The 17900-nt window shown below is 51.3% G+C and overlaps 2 protein-coding genes and 1 long non-coding RNA gene across 5 annotated transcripts in view; all 3 read left to right on the top strand.

The window, feature by feature from the left end:
* Positions 1-3150, top strand: part of Prkrip1 (PRKR interacting protein 1) — a 35505-nt gene extending 32355 nt beyond the window's left edge. Inside the window, exon 6 of the mRNA XM_004630462.2 lies at positions 2735-3150. Within this exon, the coding sequence (XP_004630519.1) occupies positions 2735-2835 (101 nt within the window). The 3' untranslated portion in view covers positions 2836-3150. The remainder of the gene's footprint in view (positions 1-2734) is intronic.
* Positions 3151-4261: 1111 nt separating this feature from the next.
* LOC111816605 lies at positions 4262-5845 on the top strand. The gene is made up of 2 exons (XR_002820966.1): positions 4262-5541; positions 5697-5845. It is a non-coding gene; the product is annotated as an uncharacterized LOC111816605 (long non-coding RNA).
* Positions 5846-11958: 6113 nt separating this feature from the next.
* Orai2 (ORAI calcium release-activated calcium modulator 2) overlaps positions 11959-17900 on the top strand; it is a 14078-nt gene continuing 8136 nt past the window's right edge. Inside the window, exons 1-2 of one of the 3 annotated variants that reach the window (XM_023714466.1) lie at positions 11959-12014; positions 16176-16413. In XM_023714466.1, the coding sequence (XP_023570234.1) occupies positions 16189-16413 (225 nt within the window). In that variant the 5' untranslated portion in view covers positions 11959-12014; positions 16176-16188. Of the gene's footprint in view, positions 12015-12519; positions 12677-13804; positions 13991-16175; positions 16414-17900 lie in introns of those variants that run through there. The other 2 variants (XM_023714465.1, XM_023714467.1) reach the window with 2 other exon arrangements.

Below are 17900 nucleotides of genomic sequence, written 5' to 3'. Positions count from 1 at the left end.
ATTTATCAGTATTTTAGCTATGTGGTTGGCATATGCCTGTAATCCTAGCACTCTGGGAGGTTGAGACAGGAGGATCGAGAGTTGGAACGCAATCTGGAAAACTGGGAATAAAGCTGCACTAGACAATTGGATGCTGGGTTTTGTGTACATTTGTTTCCAGTCAATTGAGTAAATGCCTGGGAATATGATTGTTGGATTGTATAAAATTAATCTGATTAATATCTGCTGGGCGTAGTGGCATACCTATAATCTCACCATTCCTATTATTCCAGCACTGGGAGATTGAGGCAAAAGGATCATCATGAATTCAAGATCATGAGGTCAAGGCCAGCCTGAACTGCATAGTGAGATTCTGTCTTAAAAAGATGAAAGAAAGTTACAAAGTTTTCCAAAGTAGTAGTTCAATTTTGCATTACCACTGGGGAGGGCTAAAAGTTGAGTTGTGTACATCCTCACCAGCAGTAATTTGTATTACCAGATTTTGTTTGCTTGTTTTGTGTATTTGGTACAGGGTCTCACTACCCAGCTTGGAGTAGTGATCGTCCTGTTTTGAGCCTCCCCAGTGCTGGGGTTACAGGTACTACCACACCTGGTCTCAGTGGCCAGTACACCCAGGGCAGGACTGGCACCAGCACAGCATTTGATGCTGAGGATTGAACCCCAGTCCCTGTGCTTGCCCAAACAGGCACTTAGTCCCCTGAGCTATCCCATCAGCCCTTACCAGTTTTGTGGATATTAGCCATTCTTATGTTGTAGTATTTTGTTATACTTTAAGTATCTTTGAATTCTTATATTCCCAGCATTAAGCATAATAGCTGGCAAGAAGTAAGCTCTTTATTATGTATTACTGTTTACTTATTCATTATGTTGACAGAATGAGTTAGATTAATTCTGTTCAAGGGCTTGAAAGTTGGAGGCCTTGAACTCATGGAACTTTTTTTTTTCTTTCTTTCTTTTTTTTTTTTTTTTTTTTTTGAGACAAGGTCTTGCTATGCAGTTCAGGCTGATCCTGAACTCACTTTGTAGCCCAGGCTGGTTTCAGAGTTGAAATAATCCTGCCTCAGCCTCCCAATGTACATTCAGCCTCCAAAGTGCTGGAATCGTCTTCATGTACCCCCACACTAGCTCCTCTTGGTCCTTCTGTCTCAGACTCCTGAGAGGCCAGGATGATGATAGTTGTCCATCACTGAGCCAGCTCTTCAGCTTCTCCCTTTAAAGATGACCCTTCAAGATCCAAGCCCTGACTCTGTGAGCCACACAGGCTCTGTGGCATTCACTGGTGGGAGGTAGTGCTTTCAGAGGCTTTGTAGCTCTTCTCCGTGTCCCCTCCTAGGGAGGGTGGGAAAATGATTTTTAGGCTATGTTGTCCCTCGGGTACCGCAAGCCCTGTCAGCCTGTGGTGACAGTAGTAGCATAGCTCTGTGGGCATGAGGCAGCAGAAATGACCCTGCTCATTTGTGGGCTGGGACCATTGGCCAGCCCAGGGGACCTGACATGGCCATTGTCCCCCAGGTACCACCCCAGATGGCTGGGCTGGAGGACTTTGTGCCACCCTGTGATTTGGTTCCACTTTCCAGCTCCCATAAGAGGGCCAGAGGAAGGCAGTGAATGGGCTGTCTCTGCTGCTATTGGGCCAGCTCAGTTGCACTGTGGCAGTGTCAGGCCTGACAAGGAAAATGCTGGTAATTCAGGAGCTGCCTTCAAGGTGTTGGGGAGAGGGCTCCAGCCCATGTTTGGAAGAACCAAGAGCGCCACTGGCCGTCCAGGCCGTTTTGTTTTGATGTTGCTGATCAAGCCCTGGGCCTTGGACACACGAGGCATACACTCTGTCATTGAGTCTGGCCCAGCCCCTGCTGCATAGTTACTGGCACCCCCCCTTGCACCCATAGTAAGCTTGAGACTCCAAGGGGACCATGTGCAGCCCTGTAGTAAATTCTCAAGGGGCAGGTGGGGAAGCCACCCTTAGGAGGTAGTGAGCATGATAGATGATAGGAGCCATACAAAAAAGTGGGCTGGTCTGGAGGATGTTGGGATCCTCTATGCTGCTGGGCCTTCCAGTGACAGCCAAGAGCACCAGGAGGAAGGGCATGCAGGCGCAGCAGGTGAGTGGCCTTCCTCCAGCCCCTGGCTGTGCTTTCTGTAAGAGGCGCTCGTAAACTGGGCATGGTGGTGTATGCCTGTACTCTCAGCACTGGGAGGCTGAGGCAGAGGAGGATTGTTTTTGAGTTCAAGACCAAGGGGGGCGGGGGGATGGCTCAGTGGAATAAGCGTTTTCCTGGCAAGTGCAAGAGCCTGAGTTCAATCCCCACTTCTTTTTTTTTTTTTTTAATTAATTAATTTATTTGTGTGTGTGTGTGTGTGTGTGTGTGTGGCCAGCTCAGCCCACCAGGGGGCAGGGCTGGATGGCATGTGGTGCTGGGGGATTGAATCGCAGTCCCTGTGCTTTACTAAGCTTGTTCTAAGTAAGTGCTTTAGACCACTGAGCCATCTCACCAGCCCCTCAATCCCCACTTCTGCCAAAAAAGGAAAAAAAAAAAAAAAAAAAAAAAAGTCCAACCTGGGCTAAAAAGTGAGCTCAAGGCCAGCCTATACTTTGTAGTGAGACCCTGTCTCAAAAAGACAAAAAAAAAATGGCACTTGTGTTCTCTCAGCTCTCTCCTTTTTAGGATGCCCTTCACTCTCTGGACACATCTGTGTGTCTGTCATCCAGTGATCCAATGTTGTATTGTTTCAGGACCCAGCCAGTCCCAGGAGCAGCCTGCCAGTAGTTCTGAGGAGACATCTGGCACAGAAGAGGAGGAGGAAGAGGACCGCAGCTTCATCATGGGGCGATGAGGTTGAGCAGCAGCTGTCACAAGCCTGTCACTTTTTGCAGCCAGAGCCTCAGGAGCGCCTCAGTGCAGAGAGCAGGGAAGAAGCTGCTTAGCAAACACATGGAAGCCCCGGTCCTTGCTGCCCTGCCTGTTATGGGGACCAGGATAGAGCCTGGGGGACGAGGGAACATTCTGAACACTGCCTCGCAGCATCCCCCCATGTTCCTCAGAAGGGGAGAAGTTCCTCACCAGCAGCCGGCGCCTCTTTTTTTTCAAACAGGGATGAGCTTGGGGCTTTTAGAAGGGAACGTTGCTATAGTAAAGAACAGAAAACCTCTAGGTTTTGTTCAGACATGTGAAACATTAATTACCAAAGCTATAGAGAGGCCATGAAATGACACAGTACAGACAAGGCCTCAAGATTGCACAGGTCCTTGACGTGGACCTGCTCCCAGACTCATCGGGGACACAACCTTGGCACCAGGGCTGACTTGAGGTAGACACCTCACCTGCTTCTCCATGGGGAGCACAGACCCTGCCACAGAGGGGCTGGCGCAGGCCAGGCCATATGAAGGGAGCTCACTGTGTGGAAAGAGCTGTTGGGGAAGTTGGGTGGCTACAGAAATAAGCAGGTAGAGAATCCAGGCTGGGCTGAACGGGGCTGGGAGGGGGGGCTAGCCATTCTGGAAGGGTAGGGTATAGGTGAAAAGCTATATTTTCATCCGGAAGCCAAAGGGGGACTAAACAGAAAGGGGGGCTGAAAGCGACCACACTTGGTATTGGGTGGAATTCCTAGGGAGGGCCTGTGTTCTGCCTGGGTTAGTGGGTGCTGCCAGTGACAGAGAGGCAGCCCGTGCTCCCACTGTGTGTCCTGGCCAGAGTGGATCCAGCACCTCCAGAGCATAGAGCACTGTGCTTGAACCAGGGTGTATGGCAAGTAACAGGGCCACTTTGTCCTCAGTGCCTTCAGGCAAACAGGGTTGACAGAGTCAGTTTCAAATTAGAGCCTTTGCTCTGTTTTTGGATTATCTCCAGCTGCTAAGTATATCGTGTGCCTTTTACGGGCTGGAATGGCTTTGAGGAAGTAGTTATTTTGCATGATGGGGAACCCGGGATGCTTGATTTTACTTCTGTAGCATAGATTTCCCTGGCCCTACTCTGAGCCATGTGATGTCTATGCAAACATCTGTCCCTTCAGTAGCTTAAGTCACACAAATCTTTCTCAAAAAGCCAAAATGAAGCATCAGCCCTAATAAATTTTTTTTAAATTTATTTATTTATTTATGTGTGTGTGTGGCCAGCTCAGCCCACCAGGGGGCGGGGCTGGCTGGCATGTGGTGCTGGAGGATTGAACCGTGGTCCCTGTGCTTTGCTAAGCTTGTTTGCTCTAAGTAGGTGCTTCAGACCACTGAGCCATCTCACCAGCCCCAGCCCTAATAAATTAACACACAGCCTGGCTGTACATTTTGAAATCTGTATTTCTCTTGTGTAGGGGACTGGTTGTGACTTGTTCTGGATTTTTGTTTCCTTGACTCCATTCCCTACCCCCAATATGTGTCAGCCAGGACCTCGTCAGCCTCCTCTCCCCCAGAGGCCACTGAGGCTGCCCAGCTAGGAGCCTGAGGGCCTGGGTTTGAGTCTGCCTTTGCCTCTGGTGATGGCTGGGGCAAGTCCCTGCCCCTGCCTGGTCAGCTGGCTGCACTCAGTGAGAGACACCTTCAGTAGTCCTGTGGCAAGTGGCCAGGCAAGTATCTTTTGAGAGTAGGCAGAAAATGTGCAGCAGCAGTTTCTCGCCACTGTTGGAAACATCAGTACTTCTAAGGGTGTAATGATTTGCAGTCTCCAGGGTAGTATTTGGGGAAGAAGACAGATGTCAGCGTTGAGAAGGGAGTAGGTAAGATTAGAGTGCACCCCCGCAATGCCACAATCGGGAGAAAGATGAAGTAACGCCCCAGTTGGTGGATTGTGGTGGAGACAGTCTGGAAGGAAACTCATGAATGTAATAACATATTCTCCTGTCAGAAACCTCATGACTGCAGCCGTACCGTCCTGAATATGCCGTCTTTCCTGGTTTCAGAAGCTAAGCAAGTCAGCCTAGTTAGTGCCTAGAGGGAAGAAGACTTCCTTTGTAAAGATTCTGCTTTACCAGCAAGGTAGGCCTGTGTTCGCTCATTGCTAGCGTATATGCTGGGCACCTTAACACCCCATGTCAGGCCAAGCTACTCATGGTAGAATACTTTCGTATTATAGTATTCATCTACCAGTGAGTAAGTGGTAGAGCTTGGATTTGAACCCAGCCAGAACAACTAGAACCTGTCAAGCAGATTTGCTGTCCTGGGGAGGTGCTTGGTGGGGAGGTCCCTGGGGATGCTACCAGGGCTCTGGGCTGCAAGACCCTCCTGTCACACATTCATGATGGTGGTACCTGCATGCCTGCCCCTTCTGATGGATTTTTATTAATTTTATTGGTCAGAACACTGATAAATCAGATCCATATTTACCACTAGTAGTATAGGCTGCCCGATGGAACCATCACATCTGTCGCCCAGGTGGCTCAAGGCAGCAGGAGTGTGTGCGTGTGATACTAGTACAGTGTAGTGTAGCATAAAGTGTGGATGATGCTCCAGTCATGGGTCCCATATTTGGGAAATTGTTCATTAAAATTAACTTGTGCCCATAGTCCATAACCTTGCTCGCATAGTCATTTCCATACACACCTTGTGGAGAGGTTTTTGGTTGGTTGGTTTTTTTGCTCCGCATGCCTTCAGGGCAGGTTTGGCTGGCTTGAGTTATGGGGATCAAACCACAGCAACCTGAGCCTGACTGCTTTGTTGAAGCAGCCACTTAAAGAACTGAGCTAAGGGGCAGGCCCCCTGTAGAGAGTTTGAGTTGCCTGACAATTCATGTGTCCCCACGTGAGGTCAAGTAAGGCAAGCCTTGTTTGCATCAGCTCATACTGCACATTGTCTTTCTCTGGGGCAGATTTTCTGTATTTGTTGCTTTGTCTGATTGTTAAGTGTCCCCCACACCTAGTGCTGAAGTGCTGTCTAGTGTTTCCAAGTGCAAGGAGGCCTTGGTGTACCTTGTGGAGGAAGTCTGTATTGCCTACCTCTTGGCTGTGAGCCCTGCCTTAATGAATCAGCAGTAGAGAGTGAATAGGGTGCCTTTGAACAGAAACGTAATACAAGGTAATGTAAGCTTCAGCTGCTGGAAGCATGGTCAGAGGCTGGCGGGAACCCAGTGCTGTTTCCCTGAGGAGCAGGGCTTCAGGTCTAGTTGACGTACTGTCTGGTGGCGTCACAGAACACAGCTACTGTGGATAATGAGTTTGGCTGTTGGGGGATGGGCCGAGCATGCTTGCGAAACCTGGAGGCACAGGAGCATTTCCCAAAGCAGGGAACTGAGCCCAGCTCCTCGTGATGCTGGCATCTTCACCTGGAGAGGCCAGCGGCTGTACTGCTTATCCCATTTGGCTTTTTTTTTTTTTTTTTTTTTTTTTGCGGAACCAGGGATTGAACTCAGGCCCTTGTGCTTGCCGGACAAGCACTTATTCTACGGAGTTATCTCCGCAGTGCCCCCATTTGGAACGGGCCCACAGACGTCTCACTGCAGCCCAGCCCAGCTCTGCCTGCCTGTCCTCAGACTGCTCTTTTCCACAAGGAGCTGTGTGTGTCCTCTTCCCTCAGACCTCTCCTCCCTCCTGTGGGCCTCGCCATCCGGGCAGCTGGAGAAAGGTCTACATTACATTGCACACCAGCTTAGCAACTGGGTGCCTCTGTCTCCACCCTGGTATGGTGTAGGATGATCCCACAGGTCCCCTGAAGGTCTGTTTCATACCCCAGTGCACGCTTACACCCCTCAGGCCAATTGACAAGCCCCAAGGCCTCCTTTAAAATAGTACACACAGGCCAGGGATATAGATCCCATGGCATAGGCACCTGCCTGACAAGCACAAGGTCCCGAGTTTGAGCCCCAGTACCACACACACACGCCAATTGACAAGCCCCAAGGTCTCTGTTAAAGATAGTACACGCACACTCTCACACACACAGGCCAATTCACAAGCCTTGGGATCTGCTAAGATAGTGAACGAGGGTGGAGCTCAGGCCCCTTGTCCTCCCATCTCCAGCCCATCCCAGGGTCCTGTTTGCTTCCACCTCTCCCCCACCTATCACCTGCTGTGCTCTTCCTCCCTGAGTCAGGCCCTTGGTTACATGACAGACAGCCTTTCCCACACAGCAGTCCTGACACCTTCCTGGCCCTTACTGCCCTTCCTTACATGTAGGGATGTTCAGTATGCTGCCCTCTGTCCACAGCAGCCCTGCGACATTGTGTCTGGTTTCAGTGCTGTCCTCAAAAGTACCTTCTAGGGCCGGCCAGATAGCTCAGAGGACTAAAACACCTGCTTAGGCTGGCACAGGGACCGGGGTTCAATCTCCGTGTGCCATGCCAGCCCCACCCCTGATACGCACCAAGACAGCCAATGAGGCTGGCATGGTGTGCGCCTGTAATCCCAGCGCTTGGGAGGCTGAAAAACAGGATCTCTACAAATCCGATCTGTGTAGTAAGATCCTGTAGACCCTGCACTAAATACATAAAGAAAGAAAAAAAGTAGCTTCTGCCTTTCTCTGAGGTTTGTCTGCCCCAGTGTCCAGCATGCCTGGGTCCTGTCAGCTGCCTGGCAGCCACCCCAAATGCAGTGTGAGAGAATGGAGAAAATTTTCCCTCTATCTTCCCACCTCAATAACTGCTCATCGCCTTTGATTTCTGTACAGTCCTCCATTAAACAAGGCCTGGACCGTGTACTCCAGGTGTCTGCCCTGTCCCTGCCAGTCCACACTTCTGTAGCCCTGTGGATGGTGCTTCCACTGCTTGTACCCCCCATCCTCCATGCAGCAGCCAGGGGACACTTCACAAGTGGAAATCCAATCTTATCACTGCCAGTATGAAGTCCCCAGCAGCTTTCCTGGCATGGAGTAAACTATGGGCAGCGAAGCTCTGATGTTTGGCACTGCCCCTGCTCCTACCTCCTGTACCACCCTCACCCCTGCTCCTGAAGGCATTGTCTTATCTGCACCCTTGCAACGACCTCAGAGGCCCTGCTGCTGCCTCGTAGTTGTCCTCAACTGAGAGATCAGCTCTTTGGAGAGGCCTCTGTACCCACTCACTGCCACCATTCTTTTTCCTTCTCTTCCACAGCACCTCTCATTCATTTACTGTCTGTATCTCTAGTGCCACACAGTTCTTGGGACATAGTAGATCCTCATTAAATATTCATTACACAAGCAAACCCCAGAAACTGAAGGAAGACAGGGATGCTCTTCAAACCTACAAACTGGCTGGGTGTGGTGGCACACACCTGTAATCCCAGCACACAGGAGGCTGAGGCAGGAGGATCCTTGCCAGTTTTTGACCAGCCTGGACTACAAGGTGAGCTCAAGGCTAGTCTAAACTCATAGTGAGACCCTGTCTCAAAAACAAAAACAAGGGGCTGTTGAGATGGCTCAGTGGTCTAAAGCACCTACTTAGAACAAGCTAAGCTAAGCAAAGTACAGGGACCGCAGTTCAATCCCCCAGCACCACATGCCAGCCAGCCCTGCCCCCTGGTGGGCTGAGCTGGCCACACACACAAAATAAATGAATAAATAAATAATTCTTTAAAAAAAAACCTGACAAACTACCTATACAGAAGGAAGAACCGATAGCTGCCTACAGGTAGGTAGGTAGTTTGCAGGAAGCCAAAAGTGATTTGTTGCATGCATCTGTGAAGGAGCCCTTTAAAAGTACAGATTCCTGGGTGACTCCCCTGGAGATCTGATTCATTACAGTTCAGTTTCATGATAGAGGTGTCGCAGGAGGCTGTCCCTCTACCACTACTTTGAGAGATGTGGGCTTGGGGCACATGAACTAGCATTACTATTTTAAATTTACTTCCTGTTTTCAACATCTTCAGTCCTTAGGGATTGAACTCAAGGCCTTTGCATTTAGTTACATCCCCAGCCCTTTTTTATTTTGAGACAGAATCTTGCTAAACTGCCAAATTGCCCAGGCTGGGCTCCCACTTGCAATCCTCCTGCCTCTGCCTCCCAGACTGTTGGGATTATAGACATGCACCACTATCATAGATCTTGGAAAGAAATTGTTAAATTGAGTTAGAGAAGTGATGTTCTGCTGATTTGGATTTAGGAATATGGTTTGATCCAGTTCCTACTGCTGCATGGAAGGAGAACTGTAGCAACTGTTGCCTTCCCCTTATTCCCTTCTGAAGTTAATTAATGTTTACGTTTAGCAAGGCTGCATAAAAGTGAGATACAATTACCATATATTAACATATATTTCCATAAGGCGCACACTCTTCAAGATGAACCTGGAGGAAGTCCAGAGGGCCCGTTGGTAGTTTTGCTTCTTCCAGGGAATATAGCAGATGTTCTGGAAAACCCAGCAAGGGCTCAGGCCCAGAGATCCTAGGCCAGCGTCTGAGACACACAGGAAGTGTCCTGCGCAGACACAGGAAGCCCTGAGGTACGGCGCTCTGCTTCTACTACAGGGTGCTGCTGGGTGCAGGCCTCAATTTGGGTGCAGAGAACCCACTGGAAGAGGACATGAGGAAAGGGTAGGAAGTAGTACAACTAGAGGTGACAGTGGCCTGAATAAAGGCACATGGGGAAGAGTTCAGAAACCTGGCAGAATTCTCACGACTAGACAGGGAGAGAAGTACAGGATGATACCAGGTTGACCACGTCACCACCTGGGTGGATGAAGGACACTCCCTGAGACAGGTGGCCTGGAGGTGGAGTAGGTGTGTCAGGGTGACACAAGATGACAAGTTCAGCTGGGGCATGAAGTCAAGGACAGAACTGCTACAGAGATGTCACCCAGGTCAGAAAGAGATACAGGCTCAAGATGACAGGAATTTAAAAAAAAAAAAAGATGGCAGGAATCCTCAGGCTACACTTCAAGCAGTGAAGCAGAAGGGGCCAGCCAGGGAGAAGGGTAATGAGAGGACCCAGGCAGAAACTGAGGAACACCTAGGGGACAGACCCTGGCAGCAAAAAACAGTAGAGAAGGGTCACCAAGGTGTTTTCCTGAAAGAAGGAGACAGGGCGGACAGGTGAAAAGGTTTGGTTACAGTGTCAGCAGACTGCAGGGAGCTGAGGAGGTGAAGTGGTGACAGACCTGGAGGAATTTGCCATGATGGCAAACCAGTGGCCACAGGTTGAAGGTGAGACAAGCGTGGCTGGAAGGGAACAGGAAGGGTCTCAGCACAGTCCAGGGTGGGCTGTGAAGTGAGTGGAAAGGTCAGAAGGTCAGTCTGCACCCCCCACCCCATCCATGCAGGAGCCTAATCTCCAAAGGGTTAATAGTATTAGAGGTGGGGCCTTTGGAGAGCAGCTAGCTAAGGTCATTAGTGTGGCTCCCCATGATTAAATCCTAGTGGCTTCATAAAAAGGAGAGACCACACAGGGATGACACCTGTGCCCACCATGATCTGATGCAGCCCAGGGATCCTCTTCAAAACCTGGGCCAGGCCACTTAGATTGCTTCCTCCAGAATCATAAACCTTGTCTTTGTAAAATAGCCCCAAGTACTTTGCTACAGTAGTGACAAGCTAATTCGATGAGGTATTGGCTTCAAGACAGCAGGGCTGCTGCAGGAGATAAAAAGGGCTAGGCCCTAGAGTGAATGGCAGAGGGGACAGAAGCGAGGCACTAGCAGACTGGCACCTTAGTCATCCTCAGTACTAAGTGTGGAAGTCAAGAGGGGAAAAAAAACTGTGGGTTCACTGAACAAGGAAATATGCTGCACAGTGTCTAGCAGGTGCTCGACCCCGGGTGCATATCTCCTCAGAGAATTGGTCTTTTCAAAGCTGCAGTAGCTGAGACCTTAGGAGAAATGACTTGCCAACCGAGGACATATCCTGACTGCAGCCCAGTGTCCTGGCTTGGGGGTGAGGGGTGGGCACCATACTCCCCAGCCAGAAGGTGGAAGGGGTTGGTAGCAAACTACCACTCAGCTCCCCACACCCCTGAAGGAATCCTCCACACATCAGTTTCTGACTACTAAATCTTTCAACAGTGGCCTCCTGTATCCTTTCGTTTCCCCTCTAGTACTCGGGTAGAACTAGTAGTGTACTTCTGAGCTATATCTCTAGCCCTTTTTGTTAATTTTTTTAGATAGTCTTGCTAAATTCCCTAGGCTGTGCTTGAACTTGCAATTGGTCAGCCTCCCCAGTTGCTGGGATTACAGGCTGTACCGCCACACCACGTTGGCTCCCTCCATCTGAGTGTGTGAGTCCCCAAGCCTTTTAAGGGTAAAAACACCCTGCCATTTTCTGTGTCTGGTTAGGAAAGTGGCTCCGAAAGGCACTGGTAATTACAGCTGGCACTTGCTTCTGCCTGGGCAAGCTGGGTAATTGTGCTTGGGTGGAGACCTCCGTAACTGGAGCTGGAAGCCTGCTGCAGGGCAGCAGAGCCAGGCTTCCCGAGAGACTGTCCTGAGCTCTTGCTGAAAAGACTTTCATTTGTGATGCAATTGTTGTTTACAAAGTTTTTTGTAAAACGAAGTCTTTTCTTCCTGTTTTCAAGTTTGCTTACCATGAACGTGAAGTCTGAAAGCCAGAAAGCCACCGCCTGACATTGTTGAGGACACTGGTTCACTTTCCTACAGTAGGCATCTCTGGGAGAGGGAGGCTGCAGTCACCGTGGCATCCTCTTATTCCCATTCTTAGGGCCAAATCTGCCTCCAGGAGGGGGAAACTGGTTTAGTCTGCTTTTAAATGCCCTCCTGGATTAAAAGATAGCACTCAGCTCAGCAGTGGGCTCTGTAAAGCTGCATAGTCTGGCATCTGCTGCACCTATACCCTCCCCATTGTCAAAATTTTGGACTGGGTGACATGAGTGGAATTTTTCTTTCGTCTGGGTAAATGTGTCACAGTCCAATGCCGTTGTGACAGATGGAAAAATCCTATGTAGGCCATGCAGCAGCCTATCAGGTACGTAGGGAGGACTCCGAGGGGCTATCTGGCACCGATGGGTTGATATGAACCCATCTCGCCTTTCCCTCTCGGTGAATTTTTCATGTGCACTTCCTGGAAAGAAAGTTCCTGATTGAGTATCTCGGGTAAACCGCAGAATTCACAAGCAAGGCTGAGAGGTTCTGCAGCTGCAGTTGTCTGAGCACGTCCCCAGGGCCAAGCACAGGGTGAGGTCGCAGGGGTCCCTTGGAGCCTGTGAACAGGAATGGCCAGGCTGAGCCTTCCCTTCACCCCTACTCCCATCCCACCCTTCTCGGGCTGAGGACTGACTTGGGCGACCACCCTCGAAACCCGGCGTTCCCCCTTCTACACCCTCCCACCGCGGCACTAGCAGGGATGACCCTGCGGGTCCTTGAGGATCTGACACAGGGTCAGAGAAAGCTCGCGGTCAGGCAGCCAGAGGGGTTCATCGCTGCCTCGCCACTTCGCACTCCAGCTTGGGGCAGGAAAAGAGCGCCAACAGATCTCCCAGGCTCGCCGTCCCTGGTGGTCCGCATGCCGACCCCGAGCACCCGGAGGAGGAGCCCCACTCTTCTAGGCTCATCGGGTCACGTGGCTCGCAGCTCCCCCCTCGAGCTGATCACGTGACGGCGGCGCGGTTGCCTTGGCAGCTGCGGGGGCAGGGCGGAGGCGGGGCCGGGGGACCCCACGCGCACCAGGCGGAAGGAGGGAGGGGGCCCAGCGCTCTGCGCCCCAGCAGGGCCACAGGGCCGCGCTGTCACAGACTGCGAGCCCCCAACCAAACCCCGGTGCTGCAACTAGCACAGCTCGGGTGAGTGCTCCGCTCCGGACGGATGCGCCCTCCCGTCCCTCGGCCGCAGAGAAGCAGGTAGGAGAGAGCTCTAGGGGGGAATCCCCACTCAGGATGGCGTGGGTCGGGGATGCTTGACCGGAGAGGGACGGGGCTTCCTCCTGGGTGGGTTTAGATGGAATGAATAAAGCAGAGGATGGCTAGAGGAGAGGATGGTATCCGGACTCTCCCAGTCTTGTGGAATCCCAGGCGTGCTGCGGTGCCTGTGGGATCTGAGCTCTGCGGCCGTTGGAGCTGCTTCTCGAGGGGAAAGGGCAGAGATGGAGGTGGACGTCCCTAGGAGGCCCCAGTAGCAGCTGCAGGTCCCCTCAGCACGCCGGTCTGTGACAGACATTTCCCGTGCCCCAGATGTTTAGAGGAAGTCACGACAGGCATACTCCAGAGCCTGTGTCCTGGAGCTGTTTCAGACCAGCCTGTCTGGGAAAATCCCGAATCTTGAGACAGAGAGGGTCACCATTTTTCTGCAAGACTCTTTACTCTGCTCCTTACAAAGATAAAAGCAAAAAAGCCTAGAAGGTGTAGCCAGGGGCGCATCCTCTGGAGCCAGGGCTGTCTGACAAAAGTCGCCTCCATCTTGTCCCAGCCCACCCCCTGCGGAGCCTGGAGCCCAGGGCCGGACTCTTCCATCCCAGAGGCGCTGGCTGGCTGGGCTAAGGCTGGTCCTAGCTGGAGGTTGGAGGATGGATTTGAGTCCCATCCCAGCTGGTCCCTTGGGAGATCACTTCAGGACTAGTAGGCTTATCTTGTGTGTGTGTGTGTGTGTGTGTGTGTGTGTGTGTGTGTGTGTTTTGTTTTGTTTTGTTTTTTGAGACAAGTTTTTGCTGTAGTCTAGGCTGGTTTTGAACTACGTCGTAGCCCAGCTAATTTGGGGCAATCCTCCTTCCTGCCTCAGCCTTCTGAATGCTGGGATTACAGGCATGAGCCACTGTGCTCAGCCTAGAGCCACTGGGCCTGGCAGGTTGGTATTAAGATCCAGTGCCAGCCAGCCAGCCCTTCCTGCTGTCCCCACCCACTCAGGAACATCTGCGGCCCAGCTACTTCCTGGAGGCTGAGCTCAGACCTCCCTACCCTGAAGCTGTCTGTGCTCACCTCGCTTGCTCCGGGGCTTCCTGCCCACACATACCTTCCTCCCTCTACAGTCCCACAGGTCCACCAGCGTCCATCCTCTTGCTGGGGTGCATGGTCCTGGCCTAGAAGGACCCAGCAGTACTGGACTGTTCCCACCGCTAGCTCCTTCCATGCCCGTTGGCTGGGGAAAGCTGGAGGAGTGTCTTGCCCCCTCATCTGCCTGAATCCCAGGGTGGGAATCACCTCCCTGTGCTCCTGGAGCTGGTTGGTCTTTGGCCCTCACAGACCCTTCACTCAGAGAGCATCTTGTCTTTGAGGGAGCCTCTGTCCCCCTGTCCTCACTATCTATGTCTGAGCCTTACAGAGGCTCCTGGGTGCTTCCTGCAGGGTCCTTTAGCCTGCCCAGCAGGAGAATGGTGCCCTTCTGTGCTCCCTCCTCCCCTATGAATTAGCCCACTGGAGAGGGTCACTCCCTTGTCTTGCTTTTTTGCTGCACAGTGAGTTCCTTGCAGGTGGAGAATCTGCCTCTTTTACCCTTTGAGGCTATGAACCAAGTGTAAGATTCTGTGGGATAGAATGCAGAGAAAGCAGGAGTTAGATCCTCTCTTCCCCTAAGGCCCACAGGCTTGATTCTGCTTTGTATGGGGAATGGGGGGAGGAAAAGAGAAAGCACAGCTCAAGATTACAACATTTTCAGTTATTTGAGGTCAACCTACAGATTGGTTAGTGAGCTCATTTCTCCGAATTCCTCCCCCAAGGGGAAGGGACATAGTAGCCATAGTAGCGATGGAGCGCTTGGATGTAGTGCTGCTGGCTGCACATGTGGGTGGAAAGGTGCCTAAATTGGCATTCCTATAAGTGACCTGGTAATTAGCATCACCTGGTAGATGGCACGCAGGCTGTTCCCCGGGGATCCTGACCGCTGCCCAGTAAGAGTTGTGGCTCTGTAGTTCAGGGGGAAAGATAGAGGAAGCTGAGCCAAAGGAGGTCCTTGCCCACCTCCAGGGCCTTCCCTTGGGACTGGGCTGGGAGTTGGCATGATGGATGAAGTGGGAGGCACTTACTTTGCTGCGGATCTTGATAAATACGCCTTACGTCCCCGGCCACACTCCCGGGGACCTACATGGCGCTTAGGTTCCTCATAGCTTTAGGCAGACTTGCCCTGGGCCCTGAACGGAGAAGTCACTGGGTGATGTCAGGCTGCTGCAAGGTGCCTGTGCCCTTGAAGCACCCCCTGGAGATTAATTAGAACTGATCCCTCCTGTGTGTGGCTGGCTACCAATCCCCTGTGCTGTTACTGGGGATTTGGGGTTAACTGCACAGATCTCGGCAGATCAGCCCTTCAATCCATGTTATTGTCAAACCCAGTGTTTAGCAGCGTTGACTCCACTTGTCTCCAGCGTCCCTTTCCCCCTAAAATGTGTTCCTATCAGTTGGTGGATTTAGTTTTGGTTTTTTTTTTTATTTTACTAAAGGTTTTCTCATTACAGCCTGGAATTGGCTTTGAATTATATAAACCTAATATTTGATTTTAGGAGGAACTACTATAATCTATAATTCTAGGAGGCGGAGGCAGAAAGATCCAAAGTTCAAGTCCAGCCTGGGCAATTTAAGAATTTAGCAAGACTCTCAAAATTTAAAAAAGGCTGGGATTGGGGGATGCACTTCAGTGTAAAGGCCCTGGACTTAGTCCCAGTACAAAAAATAATAATAATAATTAATTAAAACTAAGTTGGATTTCAGAAGTTAGCTGTTACTTGGAAGCGTTCATTCTGTGGTTGGTACCTGGACACTGAACACAATTTTGAGTCTTTGGATGCATTATTTTGTGAGGAGTCCTGTAGGTAGGAAGTTCCAATTCTGAAAATGAGGGCATGAGATCAGAACGACGGGTGGCAGGATCAGAATCTCATGGCAGAGTCAAATCTAGGTGTGGTAAGTTTAGGTTCCAGGCTCCCATCACTTCTCCCTTCTGAGGATGCAACCCAGGGTTTCCTATGTGCTAGGCCTGTGCTCTGCTAGGGAGCCAGCCCCCAGGCTCTCTCTGAATGCTAGAGCTTCCAGTTCCTAGAAGATCATTCAGGTCCAAAGATTCAGGGCTGGGTGCTTCTGGCCAGCATTTGAATTCCGTGCACTTCACAGCCACATAGTCTTGGAACCTGGGATCACTTGAGCATGGTCTGGGGAGTATTCCAGCTTTGCAGCAGAACAACTTGGCCGCAATCCTGTCTGGGACTTCATGCCTGACCCTCCCGGTCTGAAGGTGGTTCCCGCTTTATGGCTTGGGGACAACCTCAAAGACCAGGGCCCTACACCCATTGCTCCCTGTGGTCACAAGTGTTCTGTGGGCTCCTGGGAAGGAGAAAGGGGCTGGAGTCTGGCTTTTCGTGGCCACATTCTACCTAGGATGCCTAAGCTGTCTTTCTCCCAACCCCTGCCCCCACCCCAGCCTGGCTCCCACCATGAGTGCAGAGCTCAACGTGCCTGTGGACCCCTCCAACGCCGCCTGCCCTGAGCCTGGCCATAAGGGCATGGATTACCGGGACTGGGTCCGACGCAGCTACCTGGAGCTGGTCACCTCCAACCACCACTCAGTGCAGGCCCTGTCCTGGAGGAAGCTGTACCTGAGCAGGGCCAAGCTGAAGGCCTCCAGCCGGACCTCAGCCCTCCTTTCCGGTTTCGCCATGGTGAGTGCAGCCCAGATGCTTCCTCTGCCACTGGGCATTGTCCTCTTAGAACACTTCACTTCAGCTGGGGGGAACCAGGGAAGACTGAAGCCCCAGAGTTCTGTGTTCATACATGGCATTTGCTAGCCCCGGGGGGGGGGGGGGGGGCAGGGTTTCTTGGGATGGGCGCCCAGGTCTGCCCCATGCCAGGCACCACCCAACAATCTGTGGAGACTTCAGCAGGGTTCCGGGGATGGATTGGGTTAGCCCAGTTGGGGACACAGACAGTTGCCAAATGTGGCCTCGTCTGGGGTGACACTGCAGAGCTTCTGGCTTGACTCCCAGCTGCCACTTTCCTTCTGAGTCATCCTAGCACAGGAATCGCTGTGGGTAAAGCCACGTCTGCTGTTGACTCCAGAGTCCCTGTTCCAGCCCATTAGGTGAATCGCCCCAGAGGAAGCATGTTTGAGCTCAGGCCCTCACTGCTGGGTGCTGGCCTGGAAGTGACGTTCCCTCCCCTCCCCCACTCCCTCCTCCTTCCCTTCTACGGGGAGGGGTAGGACCTCACTAGCCCTTTTATTATATTTTACTGTGTTTTGAGACAGGGTCTCACTAAATCACTCAGGCTGGTCTCTCAGTCACAATCCCCTCCCAGAGTGCTAGGATTATAGGCATGCACTACTAGATTTAGTTCTTTATATAAAAGTGATCATATTTCTGTAGCCCACAGACAGCCTGTTGTTAAATCAGCAGTGCAGATTAAAATTAAAAAGCCAGCAGAGTGAGCCACCGTGGCCTCGGGGGTTTGTGTAGTCATCAGGCTGGCTGCGGCCATGCTCAGAACCTTAGATGCTTCTTGGTCAGGGAGCAGGAGGCCAGACTTCACACAGGGTGGACAGAGCTCCCCCACCTGCAGGGTGATGCATTGATGGTTGTATAGTATAAACAAAGGCTCAGCTGGGTCTTTTTGTTGTTGTTGTTTGTAGTGCTGGAGATGGATGGAACCTAGTACACCTGCTAAGCAAGCACTTTACCACTGATTCCATCCCCAGCCCTTTCCTTATATCTTGTTTTGTTTTTTTGGTGGTATCAGAAATTGAACTCAGGACCTTGTGCTTGCCAGGGAAGCACTTATTCTACTGAGCTATCTCCCCGGCCCCTTATTTTTTGTTTTGAGACAGGGTCTTCCTAAATTTCCGAGGCTGAGCTTGAACTCACAATCTTCCTTCCTCAGCTTTCCAAATTCCTGAGATTACAAGTGTGAACACTACACCAAGGTCTTTGCATTTAATTTTTAAAATATAATTACAAAAACATATAATCAGATGGTGCACAACTTTGGCTTCCTAGTGATTTTCTTCCCATGGTTTTTAATTGATTTCTTTTTTTTTTTTTTTTTCTCCAGCTCAGACCATCCTGAGGGTGGGGCTGGCACAGCATGTGGTGCCAGGGATTGAACCGCAGTCCCCTGTGCCTGCCTAAGCTTGCCTAAACAGGCACTTTAGACC

This window comes from Octodon degus, unplaced genomic scaffold (assembly GCF_000260255.1).
Source record: "Octodon degus isolate 3935 unplaced genomic scaffold, OctDeg1.0 scaffold00035, whole genome shotgun sequence".
Taxonomy (NCBI): Eukaryota; Metazoa; Chordata; class Mammalia; order Rodentia; family Octodontidae; genus Octodon; species Octodon degus.
The sequence above is the reverse complement of the archived record's forward strand: the minus strand, read 5'-3'. Positions and strand labels throughout refer to the sequence as shown.